Source organism: Lethenteron reissneri, chromosome 15, assembly GCF_015708825.2.
Source record: "Lethenteron reissneri isolate LAM-NWPU_2019-01 chromosome 15, ASM1570882v1, whole genome shotgun sequence".
In the NCBI taxonomy this organism is placed as follows: Eukaryota; Metazoa; Chordata; class Hyperoartia; order Petromyzontiformes; family Petromyzontidae; genus Lethenteron; species Lethenteron reissneri.
The window spans coordinates 4630712-4649761 of record NC_083793.1 but is presented as its reverse complement, the minus strand read 5'-3'; the positions used below and the strand labels follow the sequence as shown (position 1 = coordinate 4649761).

The 19050-nt window shown below is 43.8% G+C and overlaps 1 protein-coding gene across 1 annotated transcript in view; it reads left to right on the top strand.

Moving 5' to 3' along the window:
• The first annotated feature begins 6414 nt into the window (after positions 1 to 6414).
• The window catches only part of LOC133342609 (protein FAM3D-like), a 38863-nt gene continuing 26227 nt past the window's right edge, over positions 6415 to 19050 (top strand). Inside the window, exons 1-3 of the mRNA XM_061551847.1 lie at positions 6415 to 6552; positions 11374 to 11426; positions 12255 to 12368. Coding sequence (XP_061407831.1) covers positions 11414 to 11426; positions 12255 to 12368 — 127 coding nt within the window. The 5' untranslated portion in view covers positions 6415 to 6552; positions 11374 to 11413. The remainder of the gene's footprint in view (positions 6553 to 11373; positions 11427 to 12254; positions 12369 to 19050) is intronic.

The window sequence follows — 19050 nt, the reverse complement described above, 5'->3', positions numbered from 1 at the left end:
TTGTGGATCAATGAACTGGTGAGTGGATGTATACAGTAGATGGATTGACAAAGGGATGGCTAATCGCTATATCGATGAATGAATGGATAAATGAATGGCCGATGGATGACGAGATGGATTCGTGAGAAGGTGGATGATGAATGGATGAATCGGTGAATACATGAATGGATGGATAATGTAATGGTTTTTGTTGAAGTTCTGTTATTACATCTATCGCCAACAGCAGCGCTTAAAGTAAAAAAAACACACAGTTACTGTGTAAAAGTGTTATCGGCCAGTGCGAGGTACAAATGCAGTCGTAAAGTTAGAGGTGGGTAAAGTCCACTTCCACCGAAGTATTGGGCGCATTATTCAATGTCTGCTTGATGCTACGAGTTGAGGGCTGAGTGAGTTGACGTGTATTCTTTTTCATCTTTTTTTTTTCGGGATGATTGTACACGACACATTGAAGCGATGTTCCACCCTCCATCATCAACCATGCCCTGTGTCAGTGTTCTTCACTCATCTTCAGCAGGGGGAACACTTTCGCCGATCAGACGTCGTCAGTGTGAGGGCTGCCACACCCGATTACAAGGCAGTGTTGTTCACTATTTTTAAATCCTTTATATTAAGTTCGCTTGCTTGCGTGCTTGCTTGCTTACGACCGTGCAAATCTTTCGGTCGTTTTTTAACACACTTCCCGTGATCCAATCGAGCTGACATTTTCCACACAGACTCGTTGTGCGTGACAATTAATTTTCGTGACAATGTTTTTTCCAAAATTTTACACTGTTTAGGGAAAAAAAATTTAAATATTGAATTACCAATTGCTTAATGCTGGCAGACAATCATCTGACCCATAGGTGGCAGCCATCTCAAGCCAGAGGACGAGAGGACTCTAGCCGCCACGCATATAAAGGATTTAGAGTGAAAAACTTTCTTTTTACGGGTTAATTTTTTATATTCTTGGGTCTTTCGGAAAAGTCACGTAGATAGGTTCAATTCCTGCAGTCACGAAAGCTTTAAGTCAAGATTTATTGTGTTCACTGTTTGTTTATTGTCGAAGGCCGCGCTCGAGGCTACCAGGGCTGTCAGTAGCCCGCGGGCCTTGCGATGAAGAACGCCGTTTCTATGCCATCGCCATCCATTACAATCCTGTGGTGATGCCACTAATTTTGGTTCTTTCGGTAAAGTCACGTAGAAGGGAAATAATAAAATAATACAAATATAAATTCACAGCAATGAAATTTGAAAAAATATTTCCTGCTGTGGATTTCACACCTGATGATGTTTGCTTGTGTTGCAGTCGAAACGTCGTGCGAATGTTTATTGTTTTATATATTTATTATTTTATTTTTTCCCTTCTACGTGACGTTACCGAAAGAACCAATAATATGAATCCCTGCAGTCACGAAAGAAGCTTTAAATCCAAATTTATGATAGCTCTAATTAGCATTTTCGTTTTATTTTCAGTTTCTCTGTCAACCCATCCAGTTACAATTATTTAACGACGGATGACACCTTCAGGGGCACCTGGCGTTATATAATGTTAGGGATTTTTACTTTAAACATATTTGGATGGTGAAGGAGAATGTACAGAATGTATTTTTTTGTTTTCAAGAACACGTTGGCAATTGGTGCTCATTGCTGCATGTGTGGAATCCGTAAACTTGAAACACTGAAGTTCCTTTCATTGCAAACTTGTTATGGAGAATGTTTAATTGTATTACATGGCATGAACTTTGGACATGTATGTACCATTACCTTAAGACGTAATTTGAATGGATCATGTATGTACCATGCTTTTAATTTATGGGGTCTTTTAATTGATGAGGAATCTCATTCAGCTTTTATTTTTACTTGTATGAATTGCTGCTGATTTCTTGGCTGTGGACAAGTTTTGAGATTATAGTACAGTACTGTATTTTCAGCATCACAAGTCGGGTTATCAACTCTGAGGCATATAATTTGAAGATTATTTCACAACACGGGAGGAGGGGCGAACTAGACGAACAGGCATTTATATCCTTCAGTGAGTCATTTAGTATTACACAACTGACAAACACCATGTCGCAGGAAGACTTACAGATTTCCCAGGACAGACAACAAGAGGATGATCCTGGGAAAACCAAGATAGGTGGCAACGCAATTTACAAGTGACAGAGGTGATCATTTCTATCGAAAAGCCGCCTACCTGAAGCCACTTACAACAATTCACCTTCTCGCCGACGTTTTCCGTGCTTGAACCCAACACTTCATGTGAAGTGAATTTAAGTCGTATCACCATGGTGTATTACAAACAGCGATAAGTACAGTACATTTATTTTTTTGGAATGTGTATATTATTGAAATATAAACCCTGTTAAAGCTCTGGCCAATGTGCTGTATTAGCCATGCGACCCGTGTGGCGTGTGACTTCATCCCGACTCAAAGAGGAAACAATCCCATGGTACATCTGGACAGTTTAAAAAGCTGGAGTTGAACATGTGGCTTGATGAAAGGCGAGCCACGGTAATTGCCCTGCTGCGAATCCTCTTTTTAGGCGATACAAACGTGCGTCATGCACTGTGTCGGAAGGTTTTCGCAAGGTAAATATCTCCGGGCAAAATGTATCCCGTGGTGACCTGTCCCACGAATTTGGTATGTAAAATTGGGTATGTTGCAACCTGCTTACCAAGGTTTAGAATGTATGGCATGAAAAGATGTTAGTATAGCGCGCAGTTTAAAAAATCCACTATGTTTATCATCTAATAATACATAATAAATGGGCCTGTGTTCATCCACTGCTGCATAAAGGTCTACCTATGATGTGTCACGTATGGGGGGTTATTTGACCACACTTCACTACCCTGGTTAGTCCAGAACTGGTTCAGATGTCACTGGTTCACTGGCGTTAGCGGTGGCCAGGAATCAAAGTCAGCTCACCGGGTTAGAAGGCAGTGAGAAAACCACCGCCACCGCTCAACCGAATTGTGAACAACATTTACATCTAAGCGTGAGCTAATACTGGTAGGAACCTCCTGGTTCCACCAGCCCACAGGAAATTATTGTGTCCGTCCGTCGTGCAGGGAGGGGCTGGGTGGGGAGGGAGGGGCTGGGTGGGGAGGGGAGGGTGCGGAGGGGCTGGGTGGGGAGAGTGAGACTGGGTGGGAAGGGAAGGGTGGGGAGGGGCTGGGTGGGAGGGTGGGAGGGGTGGGGCCGGTTAGGGAGGGGCTGGTCACCCCGTGGTGCCCTTATACAACTCAACATTTAACCTACTCACGCCGGCTTGTGCCCGCCCTCACAGTCGGGCATATTTTCGGAATACACCACGCCGCCGTTGACCCTGGCCATTGACCGAGCAACCCAACATTCCTACCAGCTCCCTCCGCAGGAATGTGTTTAACGTTCATTTGTGTTCGTACGTAGTGATTTATCCACTGGTCATCAGCTGCCGGATGTTCTGTATCTCGAGACTTCGCGAGAAACCCTATGCCGTGTGGAGGGCCCCATTGGATAAATTAGCCACACGCGGTGCGATTGTGTACCCTCATCTCGAGAGCGCTCTCCTCGCTGAGTACTCTTCTGTAGCGGAGTGTTGGCATGCGGGTGGCCCATGCACAGCAACCTTTTTGTTGTTGTTGCCCAATCCACTGCTGGATGAGCGCCTTCCCCATGTCAATACGGGTCATGCGTATTCTTGTATCATTCTTCACCACGCTCGCCAGTGTGGGTTTGTAAAGGTGGGGGCATAGAAGTACGGTGCAACAATGCTTTTTTGCTGCACTGCCCTCTGATTCCAAGCGCCCTCTGACGCCAAACGCATAGCCTCGCACAACTAGAACAACCAGTTTCTTCACAGGAACAACCTCGCGTCGTTTCCAAGGTATGACGAAATCGGGTACATTCCGGGTTATTTGGTCACAGGCTGGTAGCGGTTCGGGCACTGTAGTGAACAACCCCGAAACTTCTCTGGGTCCGAGCCATCATCCACCTGTCGTGGCTTCAAACATTATACAAATGTGGTCACACACAGCTGCAGAAACACGTGTGCAGTCATGCAAGACGTAATGCCTGAAACTGCTCCACCCACGTCGACGAACTTACGTAAAGAACAAACAGGCATGGTTCACTGCATCCCATTTCAGGACAGCCCAGAAGGTACAATGAACCTTTGCTTTGCATGAGCAAACATAACTTAACGCTGTAGTAACATTTGAATCGTGTTTCGACACATTTTTAACACTGTATCCACGGCATTTGGCCAGCAGAGAGCAAGACGGTAGCGTAACGCTGAATTAGATCATGCAAATGGAATGCTATGCAAATCTCTATCGCAAAAACAATAACAATGTATCCTAGAAAATACAACTTTTCACGTGCTCATTGCGAAATGAAACAAGGGAGAGTTCTCAACCACTTGGAATAACATCATCGAAAATAAATTGGGACCAGCTGTTGTATAGATGTAAGCGGACATTTACAGTTTTTTTTCTTCTTCACAGAAATGAATTAACGCAATCGTGGAGTCAGGTCACCGTCATTCTATTTCGAAAGACAGGAGATAAAACCGATTTGATGAATTACAGACCCAGTCGCTTCTTTTGGCACGTGTACGTATACGGGTCACGCAGATTATATAGAAACCCTAATGCTGTAATTGGTCATTTAGAGGCCAACCAACTATGACAGCCATCTGAATTGAGAAAGGGGTTCTCTACACATAATGTGCATGCTATCAATACGATTCCAGAAAAGACAAATACATATCAAATACATATCAAATCCCATTTGCCGGGCCCATGTAGGCTACGAAAAGGAATTTGATTATGTGGAAAATAGTGCAGTTACCCAAGCTATGGCATATGAAGGCTTTCATAAATAAACACTGGACTTTATCTAAACTATTTATTCGAAAGCAACAGCAACACAGAGATTACGTAAAAAGGTAACAAAATGCAAATTAAAAAGTATGAGTCGGGCAAGGAGATATAGTCTCACCAAGGCTGTTCACAGTGACCCGAGAAGATATTTTCGAAACATTGGAGAGGATAAATTAAAGGCATGAAGTTAAAAAGTGAATGTAGTAGCCACCCCATGTTGACTGACAATGCAGTCATCATAAGAACTAATGGCAATGACCTACAGTGCAGGAAATTATTGAGAAACATCAACGAGATGCCTTGTGGCAACGCAGGACTGTGATGGATGGCCACAATGAGGGGAGACTTTCATCCAGCAGTGGGTAGATCATGGTTTATGATTACGATAAATGCCAGAAGTACATGGGCAAATGGGACATTTATAAAGTACTAGATTTAACAACACACAAAGATGTCCCTTGCATGTGCCAAAGCTCTCAGCCTTATCTAGCCCACCAGCTTAAAACAACAGCATGCTTGGTCATATTGTTGCTCAGCCTTAGAGCACTATCTCAAAGAAGTTGAGGAAATGTGGCCAACCAACAGATAGCAGTGAAGACCGGGTTTTGGTCTTATTAGGACTCGTCAAGACAGTAAAGTCATCGATGTCCTGCTGCCATATGCGTCTGAGAGCCTCCTATGTGTAAAGGACTTACCTTTTTACATTATGGGGACAGTAATTGAAATGTGTGAAGTAGAATATTTATAGATTTCAATTAACGTTTGTGCTTGCGATGTTTTTTTTTCTCGTCGTGTATCTGAACGGTATAACATCTGCACCGTCGAAAGGACGCCGATAACAACGGAGCCGAAAACAGCTGATTGGACCCTTCCTGCTGAATGAAATCAAATCAATCTATCTGAGAATTTACCAATTACAGATTTGAATTAAGTTATACTACTGGAAAGAGCACGCAACGCAGGCGATCTGCGTGCTCCAACAGCAGAAATATATTAGCGATAACAAACTCAATGTTTTGTGTTTGGAGTCTGCAGGGTGGTCTAGATATCTTGTGACGCCCATATAATCCTCCAAAGCGTAATATTTTTCAAAAATAAGGTTTATTTAAAAACATAAGCGAATATGCAAGGCAAGGGAAAAACACATGTTCGGGTTTAATTAATTGGGGGGGTCACAATATATCTGGGACCACCCTTTACAACAACCGAGCGTTGCTGGAGGCTACGCTTTGTAGCACTGGCTGCATTAAGCGTGACAGGCGACGTGGACTCCACACATCGCACGGCTAACACAGGGCACACCCTGGGAGACTACAGGAGAAGATGCATGCAGCAGCAGCAGCGAGAGGAGTAGCGAGCATCACTTCATTCACCTCCCCGCCGTGTTCCCCGAGGGTTTGCGGGCGATGAAAGGCAGAGGTGGGCTCCGTAGGTGAATGGGCGAGTGAGCTACGGATGAGGATGGTGGGTGGGGAAGGTGGTGGTGGTGGAGGAGGAGGTAAAAGAAAAGTGGAGTAGTGGGTGGGAGCTGTTGGGAGCTGGTGGGAGGGCGGGCGTTGCAATGAGGAAGTGTTGGGTGTTCTCGTTGCAGCATTTGAAAAGCTGAAGGGCATCAGCCAGACCAGCAGCAGCAGCAACAGCAGACTCTGTGTTGGACCGGGAATCTGTGTTGGAGCGAGATCACCAGGCTGAACACCTGGCTACAGGAAAGGTAATCGCAAGGAGCTTCTCTCGTATGTTCGCTGGTCTCAGTGACACACACACACACCTGTGACATGCGCACTTAGATTAATATTACGGAGCCAGTTTCATTGACATACATACAGCGCGTGTGTGTTGTCTACCTCCAGATAGCTTTTTTTTATTATACATACACAGCCGACGATGTGTTTTTCATATGAAGGTGTGTGTATAATTTAATTGTTTCTGCTGCAGTTGATTTTTGTGATTAACATGAAATATATTGTTCGCACAACTTCTAAAGGAAATTAATGATCAATGTTTCAGCCGGCTTAGCGTTCTCTTTCAGGGGGACATTTGTAAGTATATTTACTACTTTCGTACAGTATAGCTGTTTGATTTAGTTTAGATAAAATCAGGGAAGTGGGGGTGATTTGTCTGTTATTGACAGTAAAAAGAAAAGTGTAAATCCTAAAAAATATTATTTTATACTTAATTTGTTTATTATAACTAAAGCAGGGACTTTTCTTTGCTGTACTCCGTAGAACCGATATTGAGTTTTCTCTGTCACATGAACGGCGGATGGAAACTGCTCCGACTCCACGGCCTAGATTGGAACTGTTGCTCTGATGGCTAAATATGCCTATTGGTTTTTTTTACATTCGATGTCGTGTACACTTTTTTTTTGCTTTCTTTTTCATGTTAAGTAAAAGTATTTTTTTAATTAACGCATTAATACAAACAAATGTGTGCCTCTATGCTGGTTGGGGTATAAAAGAGTAATGCGCCGGGTTAAGAGGAGTTCAAAACAAATCATTCACTGACAATGACGTGGAAATAAAACCCGAACATGTTTGTGTTTAACTTTGTATGACACCAAATAAAAGGGGGGGGGGGGTGACCTTTCTTTAGTTACTGACAGGAGGGAGAGGAGACGAAGGGATTGACTGACTTCATAGCTGAGGGTTACACGTCACGGGACCTTGAGAAAACGGGACAACATTTTGAGACTTGAGAGATGATTTATAAAAAAAAAATAACGAATTTTTAAACCGAAGAGGATTTCGAGCTACCTTGCACTGTGCGAAAAATTCGGAGGCCTTAATTTAGATTTTTTTTGTGCCCATGGGCTGACATCGGTGGCGAATGAAATCCGAACGAGTCTCTGGGAACAAAAAAAAACCCAACCTTCGCTCACCACCGAGCAGCGTGAAGTGTGACCAAACGACCCTGACGTCCGACGCGATGGGATTATTTTAACCGGTGTTGACTCTTAATTTTTAATGACTACCACCTCGAGCCTCGCTGGAGATCAGTGGTTCTTAACCTTTACTGCAGCCTGCGCCAGTTTGGTTCTCCGAAAGGGCATCTCGCATCCCCAGGTGGTGCGTGCACCCCAGGTTAAGAACCACTGCTGTAGATGGCCACCTGTTCAATCAAAGGCTAGTCATGTATCTTCAAATTCTTTCCCACCCTACGTAGCCAACCGTGCTAATCGGAGGTGCAGGGAAGGACAGAAAACTATTGGTTTAGCCATGTTTGTTTGTTGTAGTACAGAGTTAGACTGATGGCCTTAATATAAGTTGTCTTATGGTTATTGTTGTTGTTTGACTCGCATCCCACTGGGATTTTTGCACACAGCGTTGGTGTACGGTGTTTTTTTCTGCAATATTTTGCTGTCTTTTCTTGGATTTTCTGTTTGCACTTAGTCACATATTCACTTTAAGATGTTTCTTGGTCATGTTTTTGTTTTTTGTTTGTTGCGGTTGCACCCGATTCAAGAGCCGAATGGCTCACAGGGCTATACCTAATAAATGAACTTGAACTTGAACACACAAAAATACAGTTTTTAAGAAATTCGTTTTCAGTTCAGGATTAAAAGTGCATCGCTCCAGTGGCTTCCTAACATCGGAAGGGAGAGAGCGTTCCAGACGGCCGCAGAAGCTCATCCGAAAGCGCGCGATGCGGTGACCGTCCTTGCTCGATGGCGAGCAACAAGCCTGTGCTGTGAGGATGAACTAAGCTCGCGCGATGGTTCATGTTCTTTGACGAGATCAGAAAATTTGCTTCAAATTGTCATCACGAGTGGTCATATTCTCGCTGCCTGTGTTCAAGTCAAGTTCGTTTATCTTCCGTGAGCACGATTAGCACGGTTGGTGGTTACGTACGGTGCGAAAGAAGTTCCAACATAGGTACGTGGCACCTTTTCTGGCCTAAAATCACCTCGTGCTACAGAGGGGACAGCTGCCACGGGTGGGTTCCTGTCGTAGTGCGCCTTGAAACGTAACGAATGGGAGGTGCGATAAAAATAAATATTCACTCGTGATGACGATGATGCTTTCAGCCACCTTGGGTCGGTTTTTTTTATTTGCGCTCATGCGCAACTGCTGACGGCAGTCTCCATTAATTATTTTCGTTTAAAATAGCAGATGCGACTGGATTCATTCATTCTTGCCCAGTTCTCTCGGCGTTCAGTTGAGTTGCGGCCTCGTTGCCAATAAGCACGTGCACATCGTTACTCGCGGACAATGAACCCTCTGGAGTAAATGGTTGTCGCCTGAACGTGCGGTGCTGATTTATACAACAAATTAACATTCGAATCTTTCAATCAGTATAATGATTACACTTCATGCAGGCCTAACATGTGCTTTTTTATTTTTTACAAAGCTTTTATCACCACTAGATTGTAAAGGTGTAATATAAATGTGTATGTACAGCCCTTTGTCAATCCACTGCTCAATAAATACCTCTCCACGCTGCGTCACTCATGGGGGTTGTTTGACCATACTTCACCACGCCTGTTTAGGGCTGGTGGGTGACCTGTTTAGGCGATCGTCGCTGTGGCAGGGACTCAAACTCAGCTTGCCATGTTGATAGCTCGGTGCGCGAACCACTGCACCACCTCTCTGCCCAAATGCTGTTTAAATTGCATTTAAATTCTAACACATAAAGCGCGTACTGATCTGTACCGTGACCTATGTAACCATACTTGTAACTAAAATCTGTCCCGTATAACATTTGTACCGTTTGCAGGACACCCACATATATATATACATATGCTTACAAGCTCACTGTGCCCTTCCTGCTGCTAGAGTAAATAACATCTATAAATTATACTCGGGTGTTATTCCAGGCTTTGTGCTCAAGACGCTATCAGGTGAACATGGGATCTTGAGTTTGTCTTGATAGGTAGATCTTCACCAATGTCTGCAAACCTTCTTTATACCATCTACACAGTATTTTAGAGTCTTAGCAATGCAATGTGCGGTGTATCACGTTTACACAAGACAATGTGTGTCTGTATGGACACAAATTGTGCTTTTATTGGCCACACACATGCAACTGCGTGGCTTCTGCTTGTGCAATACAGAAATGAATTAGGTCATCAATGAGTGAACAACTGGGCATATTTAAACCAGCACCACTACTAGTCCCTAAGTGCTGCCCTTGCACAAGAGGTATCAGGTTAACCCGTTGCCCAAAAAGTGCATAATTCCTGCAACTCTTTTCTGCGTTTATATATTTGAAGAAGAAGAAGGAAAAAAAAAGGAATTATTTTAGGCTCTTCAAGAATGTGCCCTTCTACAAAATTACGGCAGGTTGCCTTGGGACAAAAAAAACAAAAGCGATGATTGCCTTTATCCTCAAACAAGTCCAGCCTGTTGAGTGAGCAACAAGAGGAATGTTAATTCACCGCTCGTTATCTGTGGATGCTGCCATGGTGTTGACTGGTGATCACGCGAGACTCGCGACCCCTTGATCGCCGGTTCAATCTCCGCGGAGTGTGGCAGTCGACATAATGGACACGTTTATTGTATCCTCCCCTCCCCCCCCAAAGCATGTATCCACCCAGTGGTAAAATGAGTTCATCACAACTTAGTAAAACGGTGGGTCACGTGTGGGTCACGTGTGGTGGGGTAAAGTGTGGGTGCTCCCACCTCTTCCAAGATGCCTGGCCTGCGTGGAAGAGTAGGCCAAAATAAGCTATCTCTAGAGTGACTATAGCTCCCTTCTGCCAGCAGTGGCAGGTGCAAGATATTTCAGGGCTGCACCTTAACCTTCTATGGTGTCCACATAACTCTTGCCTAGATGATGAAAGGATAGCACTGACAATGACTACTTGCAAGGGATGTCAGACCACTAATAGCAGTGTCATTGACCGACTTGATGATTGCAATCGCGCGTTTTAGTACATTTTAATTTCAAAATAATTGCTGCTCACAGTGGGCTCCGGTGAGTGGAAATTAGATATTTGTATGGAAACGATTGACCTTTGGATTTGACATCATTGCTTGAATGTGTTGCGTGAAGCAGCAGAGCAGTGGTCGCCACGTCATTTAGCAACCTGCACTGACCAGCATAGTGAGGTTATGGTAAAACAAAAAACCGCATGACTAACATGGCGCAGAGAGATCTTAATGCACTGGCGTGTATTAGGAATGACTGGAATTTGTTAGTTTTACATGTTGAAAGGTGTTTTTTTTTATGTTTGACACTTGGTTAAAAACGTGAAGGTGAGCTAAAGTAGTGAACTATTTGTCTTTTGTCAACGTAACACCTTTTTGCTGATTGGCCGTGTCGGGTGGTGGAGGGTTACGACACATTTATAAATAACCCAAAAACGTTTATTATCAAGTGAAGGGTGTATTTTTATTTATTTTCTGTCAAAAAAAAACTGGGCTGACATTGGGTAAACTGGCGTCGTCCAGTCCAATGTGGCTCAGCTTGGCGAAGTGTAGCTTTATTTTAGCTACAATTCCTGTGGTTGTAACTTTACCGTGCAGTGTGTGTAGGCTCACCTGTATCTCGTTTACGCTCCCTTTCTCCCTTCCACCCTCGTGTGTGCGCCAAGGCGAACGGGGAGCGGGAGAGACGCTTGCGACGTTAACAGAATGAGGCTGTCAGGTGAGTCATTTGTGTTGTTGTTTTTACGCAATGAGGCGTTTTCACAATGGCCCCTTCCCTCGACAAACATGACACCCGTCCTCGTTAAGTCACCATCGTCTCCGACGTGTGTAAAAGGAGGCACTTGGTTTAGGGCATAGGTTGGTTTTTTTTTGACATGGGGTACGTGAGCTTTTTTGTTTTACGAGCAAATTCCCGTATAATGGATGCTGCCAGCTACAAGGAGCGAGGCTGCGCTTTATGAAAGAAAGAAAACAGCTTCGATGAAAATGTACATCGGTATATTTCAATGTTATACATCGTGTTCAATCCTGACATTAATAAACGCAGGTTTTTTGGTGGTTTAGATCACGTCAATAGAAATGTGTCGTTAAACCCGCCACCACCCGACACAGCCAATTAAACTAAGGTTTGTCACGTAAACAAAAGATGCCAATTTGTCAATAGTTGAGCACACTGGTGTGTTGGAAGAAAACCCACAACATTTACCATTCGAGTACGTGTGGCGGGTTTGTGTTTGGTGATGGCGGGTTTAACGACACATTTATATTTACGCAATCTACCCCAAAAACCTCTGTTATGGATGTGGTTGCGAAAGCCTCCGTGTTAGATTAAGAAATTTAGTTTTCTCCCTCATGATGTGTGCCCAAGCCCCTTTTTTTTTTTTTTACAAAATTCCAATTAGCTTGCATGGGCCCAGTGCGTCCCAAATAAGCTAATAAAGTACCCGCCTCAACTGGAGCTACCCCGGGGGAACACGGGGCCGCATGATGACCCCCTTCACCTGCTGACCTCTGACCCCTGACCCCTGACCCAACATGCTTGTAGGAATGATGGTGAGGGTGCTGGTCATCGCCGGGTGCATTGGCCTCCTGTGGCTGATGCTCAGCAACATTGTGCGCCCCTACGCCCTGCGTGCTCTCGACTTGGAGCTGAGCAAAGGTAACCAACCGGTGTCTTGAGGCGTATTCAGTGAGCGGTATATTCATGCGCACGTATCTATGTATGTATGTTTGTTGAACATCTTTGGCAGCATACGTAGCCAACCATGCCAATTGGAGGTGTTCGTATGTCAGGCAATTAAATTGTCACGGTAATCATGAGTAATATTCATGCATGGGGCGTAGGGGGAAATACAGACTTCGTGCTGAAATTTTTTTAATGAAATAAAAGAAGCACCCAATTTAATGTGCCTCTCCAGTAATTTCCAAGAATTTACAGACTTTGTTCAAACTCACGATGTCCATGACCACCGTTGCCTCGGAATAATTAATCGAAACACATCACCCTCTGCTCAATTCCAATATTGAGGCCTCATCGCTCACGGTTCGCAAAGCTAATGCCCTTTTCGGCTCCGAGCTCTTTGTTTGCCGAGTGGTACCTCCACGTTCCGTTGAGGCAGCGTTACGCACGCGCACATGCATGCACGCACATGCATTGTGCGACACGCGCGGTGCGCATTTGCCGTATTTTGCAATGCAGGTGAAGAAAAATTAACCCGTAAAAACAAAGTTTTTCACTATAAATCCTTTATATGTGTGACAGCTAGAGTCCTCTCGTCCTCTGGTTTGAGATGGCTGCCACCTATGGGTCAGATGATTGCCTGCCACCATTAAGCAATTGGTAATTAAATATAATTTATTTTTTCCTAAAAAGTGTAACATTTTGGAAAAAAGAATTTCACGAAAATAAATTGTCACGCACAACGAGTCTGTGTGCAAAATGTCAGCTCGGTTGGATCACGGGAAGTGGGTTAAAAAACGACCAAAAGATTTGCACGGTCGTAAGCGCGCAAGCAAGCAAGTGAACTTAATCTAAATGATTTAAAAAGTGGAGGAAGGGATGTGTTGGATACATTTGTGAAATTGGACAACGGAAAAAACCGTGCTGGTGAGTCCGAACGTGACGTGAACACGCGTTACGAGCACGGGGAAGTTGATGTGATGGAAGTGTGGGATTAGCCCTTCTCCTTTTAGATGCATTTGGGAATATAAATAACTTAATGCGTCTAACCACACAGCGCAATGCTGTACATTTAACGGCACACAGAGACGCGCATCGCGATCGTAAGAGCTGCGCGTCAAATGTTAAATCTATTTGTTCTCCCGCCTGCACTAATTCTGCCAGTCATTTTATCGACCAATAAAGTATGATGGGTTGCACGGATCCCCAGCCAGGATTTTAACTTGAAAACAACTTTGGGTCAAAGGTTCCACCAACATGGCAACGTGGGCCAAAAGGTGCATGTTTACTCCACCTGGCATGAGGCACTTTCATTGCAGTACCCATCTCCCACCCACCCTTGCAAGCACTGTGGCGCTACTTGCAATGTATAGAATTGAATGGCTTTCTCGATACCTTTTTTAATTAAATTCTATAACAATAAGAAAGCACAATAATGCGTCGTTCTGCTGCGCCTATTGAGAAACTTTCATTGACCATGACGCTTTTTACTCTTTGGTTTTTTCGGTAAAGATTAAAAAGGCACAGCAAAATAACTGTAGCTACAATTATTTATAGCTACAGTTATTTTGCTGTACCTTTTTTTCCTGATGAAGGAAGCTTGTGTTGCCTCCGAAACGTCGTGATTTAATTTAGTTGTTTTCATTTATTTTATTTTATTGATTGTTTACCTACGTGACTTCACCGAAAAAAACAAAGAGTATGAATCATTGCAGTCACGAAAGCTTCAAATTTAGAATCGTGACGCTTCTGTGTTTCTCACTGTAGTTCTGTACTGAATGTGATTTAAAAGCCAACATGTTTTTGGGGTATAATGGTGATCCAAACTTCTTGACCAATTTGTACCAAAAATATATTGTTTCCCGGCAAAGTGAAAACGTGGCAAAGATTTGCAAGCGTTGCCCTTGTGCGTTATGTTACACTGTGTTGGAGTTATTTACGCTCAAAGTTAGTCAATGCATGCATTCAGGTACCCGTTCAAGCTCTAGCTGCTTGCCCTTCCTGAACAAACATCTTATCCAGAGGTAATGCATCCGGCGCCTTTGCCGTGGAGTTACAAAAAAAAACCACGCGGTTTAGATGCACTTTGTGCTTCATAATAAACACTCCTGTACGCTTGACTTGCCTTGTGAATAATTAAACAAATATCTATAAATACTGTCTCCGATAGAGCGCCCATTGCTTGCCAAGTGTACACACGTTCCTGTCGCAACTGGCACGCTCCCTCGCGTGTACAGTAATCCTCCTGTGGTTTGAAACACTCGGGAAGATACTGCTGCGATAATATCTCTCTTGCACACAAAAGGCATGCTGTCTGGTTTAACGCATGAGGAAATGAGTGCCCAACTCTATACACATACCAAAGATATCGTCATAATGGTCATAAATGGCTGAAAATATTTCTGTTGATGTATTGTGTTGTCATTGTGCCTTTAACTCAAAAACATTCAAGTGTGGTGCAAGGATGATGAATACCGTACACCAGAAATTAGGACAGAGAGAGAAAAACAAATCGTCACTATAAATGCAAGTTTGTGTGCTGGAGAAATCACTTAACGGAGTGGCCGGTTTTGATTGCTCATTGGAGTCACGTACAGCTGAATTACAATCTCCCCCCCCCCAGCCCTTCTTCACATTATCGCCGTATCTATCAGTTAGCCGAAACACCTTTTCGTTATTTTGCGGGTCACTCCGCGTTTAACCGGAATAGCAAAAAAAATTAACCCGTAAAAACAAAGTTTTTCACTATAAATCCTTTATATGCGTGGCATCGGTTTTATTTTATTATTCATTTATGTTTTTCTTGAGTTTGAGTTTCATTTTTATCACATTGGTATTTTAATTTAAATATGAAATTTTTTTTCCTAAAAAGTGGAAAATTTTGGAAAATAAATTGTCACGCACAACGAGTCTGTGTGCAAAATGTCAGCTCGATTGGATCACGGGAAGTGGGTTAAAAAACGACCGAAAGATTTGCACGGTCGTAAGCGCGCAAGCAAGCAAGTGAACTTAATACAAAGGATTTAAAAAGTCGCGCAAGGCTGCGTGCGTGCGTGCTATCCAGCGGCGGCGCTCGCCTTTAAACATTGTGGCGACAGCCGTGAGAAGGCTGTCAAGTAGGGCTGAACAAGTATGGCTGAACAATTAATCGATTTCAAATCGAAATCGCAATTTGAAACAATGCGATTAGCTAATCGCAAAGGCTGCGATTTTTTTGCAGATTTGAAAAGTCCTGTTACTTTATTATTGGAATTGTTTTATTTTTGTAACTTTATTTAACTTAACAATTGTTCTATGTTTGATTGTTCTATTTTAGTTAAAACATTAATAAATACATGTTGGAAGCAATTAATATATTTTAAGTTCTCATCCTTACATTATAATATATAGAGCAATTCGTATTTTGATGGTATCATGTGGTAATGCTCCATCACGTGTTTTAAATTTAATACACAGTCAATATTGAACTGAAACTTGACTTTAAAAAAATGTAATCGCAAATCAAATATCTGTCAGAAAAATCGCAATTAGATATTTTCCCCAAATCTTCCAGCTCTACTGTGAAGCCACCCTGTATTTTATTCCAACGAGAGCTCCGTCGGATCCGAAGTCTCCCCGTAAGGGAAGGTGACTTGCATCCCACGTGTTGGGAATGGAGGGAAAATCGGAGTGGCTGAGAAGTTCTCTCGTACAGGAGAGTATTTCACTCAAACTTTATTTCTATAGCACTATTCATGCAACAAAAAAAATGCAATACATAATGCTTGACAGGCATGACCACTTAAAGGCGTGTCCAGATGGGTTCCATTGACCCATTTACTGTACTACCAGCTGTTGGCCGTTTGGAGACCCATTTGGGTTTGGACTTTACCAACCTTGTCCCCAAATGGATAGTCACAGGCATGCACCGTGACATGGGTACCTGTGTTTTGTAGCTTTATATTTGTTGTGTTAACCAGTGAATTGCACCGTTTCGTGTCTGCTAATTGCTTTACAGAAGAGCTATTGCCTGCAACATGAAGCTCGCTTCAAGCATTTCAGCTATAAATCTGTATTAATAATGAACATGGGGAGTGCTATTATTGATCTATTTGCAGTATTTATTTGTACCACGCGTATGCCTACATGTCAGCATTGGGACATTATCATGGGCAGTTGAGTTTCATGGCTGTTGAAAATTAAAACTATTTTGGACAATATTATAATATAGTTAAGTGGGAATTTCTCATTCAGGTATATAAATAGCTTTGGTTAAAGACAAAAGAGGGTTATTTTTTTATTTTACTGGAACAGTGGAGGCTGATCGCTTCATTGATCAGACGCTGAGCTCATTGCGGTCAGCGCGTGTCACACGTGGAAATATAGCCGCTTTGCCAGACCCTGATTATCCATTATGCCAGGGTCGGTCACGCCATTGAGTCATTCTCTCCAGGGGCTCACAGCCTCGGAGTGTCTGTGCTTCCCTGTGCTGCAGCAGTGCGGGTTTGTGAACCCAGGGCACGATTATCAAATTACAGTTATCAAATGTGCTGCTTTAATCGGCACAGGACTGCGTTCGGAAAAAGGCTGTCCCAATATCCAGAAGCATCGGTGTGGCACAACGAACACATTTCGAGTCGTGAAATTATAACCACACCTGGTCGTTTTTTCCAGGAAATCTCCCTTGAGAGCGGTAACCAGGGCTCCGCTTGCTTAGCCGTCTGAGATCCGAACCAGCTGAGGCACATTCCAGGTGATTTGTTATTGTAGATAAGACGAGCAAGGCAACAAACTGGCTGTTGCCAGCAAGCATGGTGGAGCCACGGGGCCCTAGGCATGGGAGATGCCCTGACGGACAGGATTGTCTTTGCTTAAAGGTGCTCACGCTGGGCACGTTCGTCTTAATCATCACGCGAACTCCGGACACCCTCACAGCAGTGGCGGCTTTTGGCGAACCCATCGAACAAAGACGGTCACCGCATCGCGTGCTTTCAGACGCGCTTCTGCGGCCGTCCGGAACGCTCTTCCGATACTAGGAAGCCACCGAAGCTACGCACTTTCGAATCTTGATCGAAAACGAATTTCTTTAGAACAGCTTTTGCATTTAGTTTGTTGTCTTTCCTCCGGACCTCCGAACAGCACGCTTGGCTTCGTGCGGTGCGAATAAAGTTCAACATACACATATATATTTCTTACTATATACAATTATATAAATTGGACTCAAGCTTGGAGCTACACATGTGTAGTGTTGTACAGACGGACTCTTCGATGTCTTTTAGTAGCACACTCTTTTATTTGTGAATACAGTCCCTATGCATTGAGGGGTATACGGTCCCCTCACCCGTTACACTCCGAACGTACAAGCCTACAGGCTACTCATACCCCGCTCCTTCAGTGTCCTCTGACTGGACCTAGGGAGATGTCTCCCTGACCACTGGTTACTCTGAACCCTAGCCCTTATAAGGGCTGGAGGGCTTGGTCCAGGGTCCTATGCTTCTTCCGCCGTCTTGGGTCTTCGTGTCGTCGAACTCCCCGAGAGCTCTGAGCGTTCTGGCTTTATACTCGTTCGTGGCCGGGTTGTCCAATCCCCGGCCACCTTGTGGAACCCTGTGATTGGTCGTTCCCAATCTGCTTTTCGATCCCAATTCACCCTATCTGACCCTGACCGTTAGGTCGCGCGGGAAAACCTTGTTTACGGTCAGCTCTCACAACTTGCGAGACCCTGACCGTTAGTTTGAGCGGGAAAACCTTGTCAACGATTAGCTCTCCCAGTTTGTGAATATCGAGTGGGTAACTCTACTACACATGTATCAATGTAAATGGGCAACAAGGAGGGTACTAAAATGGGATTAGGTGACACTCAACCTTGACTACAGTTTTAGAGATGGATATATGTGGCTGGTTTATTTGAAACTGGCGCTCTTTAGTATTATGATACATGCGTCATTGATAACGTAACATTTGTAGGTATTGTTGGATGTGATTATCTTGAAGACTCGATGAGTTTCCAGCAAGTAGGTGGCAGGAGCACGACCAGACTTTGGAAGTTTGGGGCATTTAACGAGCGAACGGTTCCCAATTGTTTATTGGGGTTTGATCACGGACAGGATCCGCAAACTTCGTTCCCACTTCATCACGGATAAGATGATTGATACTCTACCAAAACTATATGAATTCTATGCAGCTATTGGTCCTACTGTGCATGCTCTACTGTGTATTTAAAGGTACTGTCGTCAGTGCATATTGGCTTTTACGCCATCTCGTTGAAGGGAGGAACAAAATGTTACAAAAAATGTCACGAGTCTCTCTTAGCCAGCTCTAAACGTGTCTTTCACGTGCATTGCTTGTCTCGACACCCACGACATGCCACAGCGGGTGCAGCCTTGGTAGGTGGCGAGTTCACAATACGATGACAGATTTTTTTTATCAACAAACGTGGGCTCTGCTGGTGGAATACCGATGTGTAAGCGTCATCTCCCTTTATCTTTGTGCTGTAAGCCCTTCTGTCGAGACGTCTCGTACGCGGCGATGTCGATCGCGACCCTTCTTGCACTCGCTTGGTAACGTGATAGATACCAAGCATGTTTGCGCGTGTTTCTTTTAAACCTTTGGCGATAAAAGCCGCTTGCAGAGGAGTGTGGAATTACTCGGCATCATCGCCGCCGATCAAATCTGATGTCGG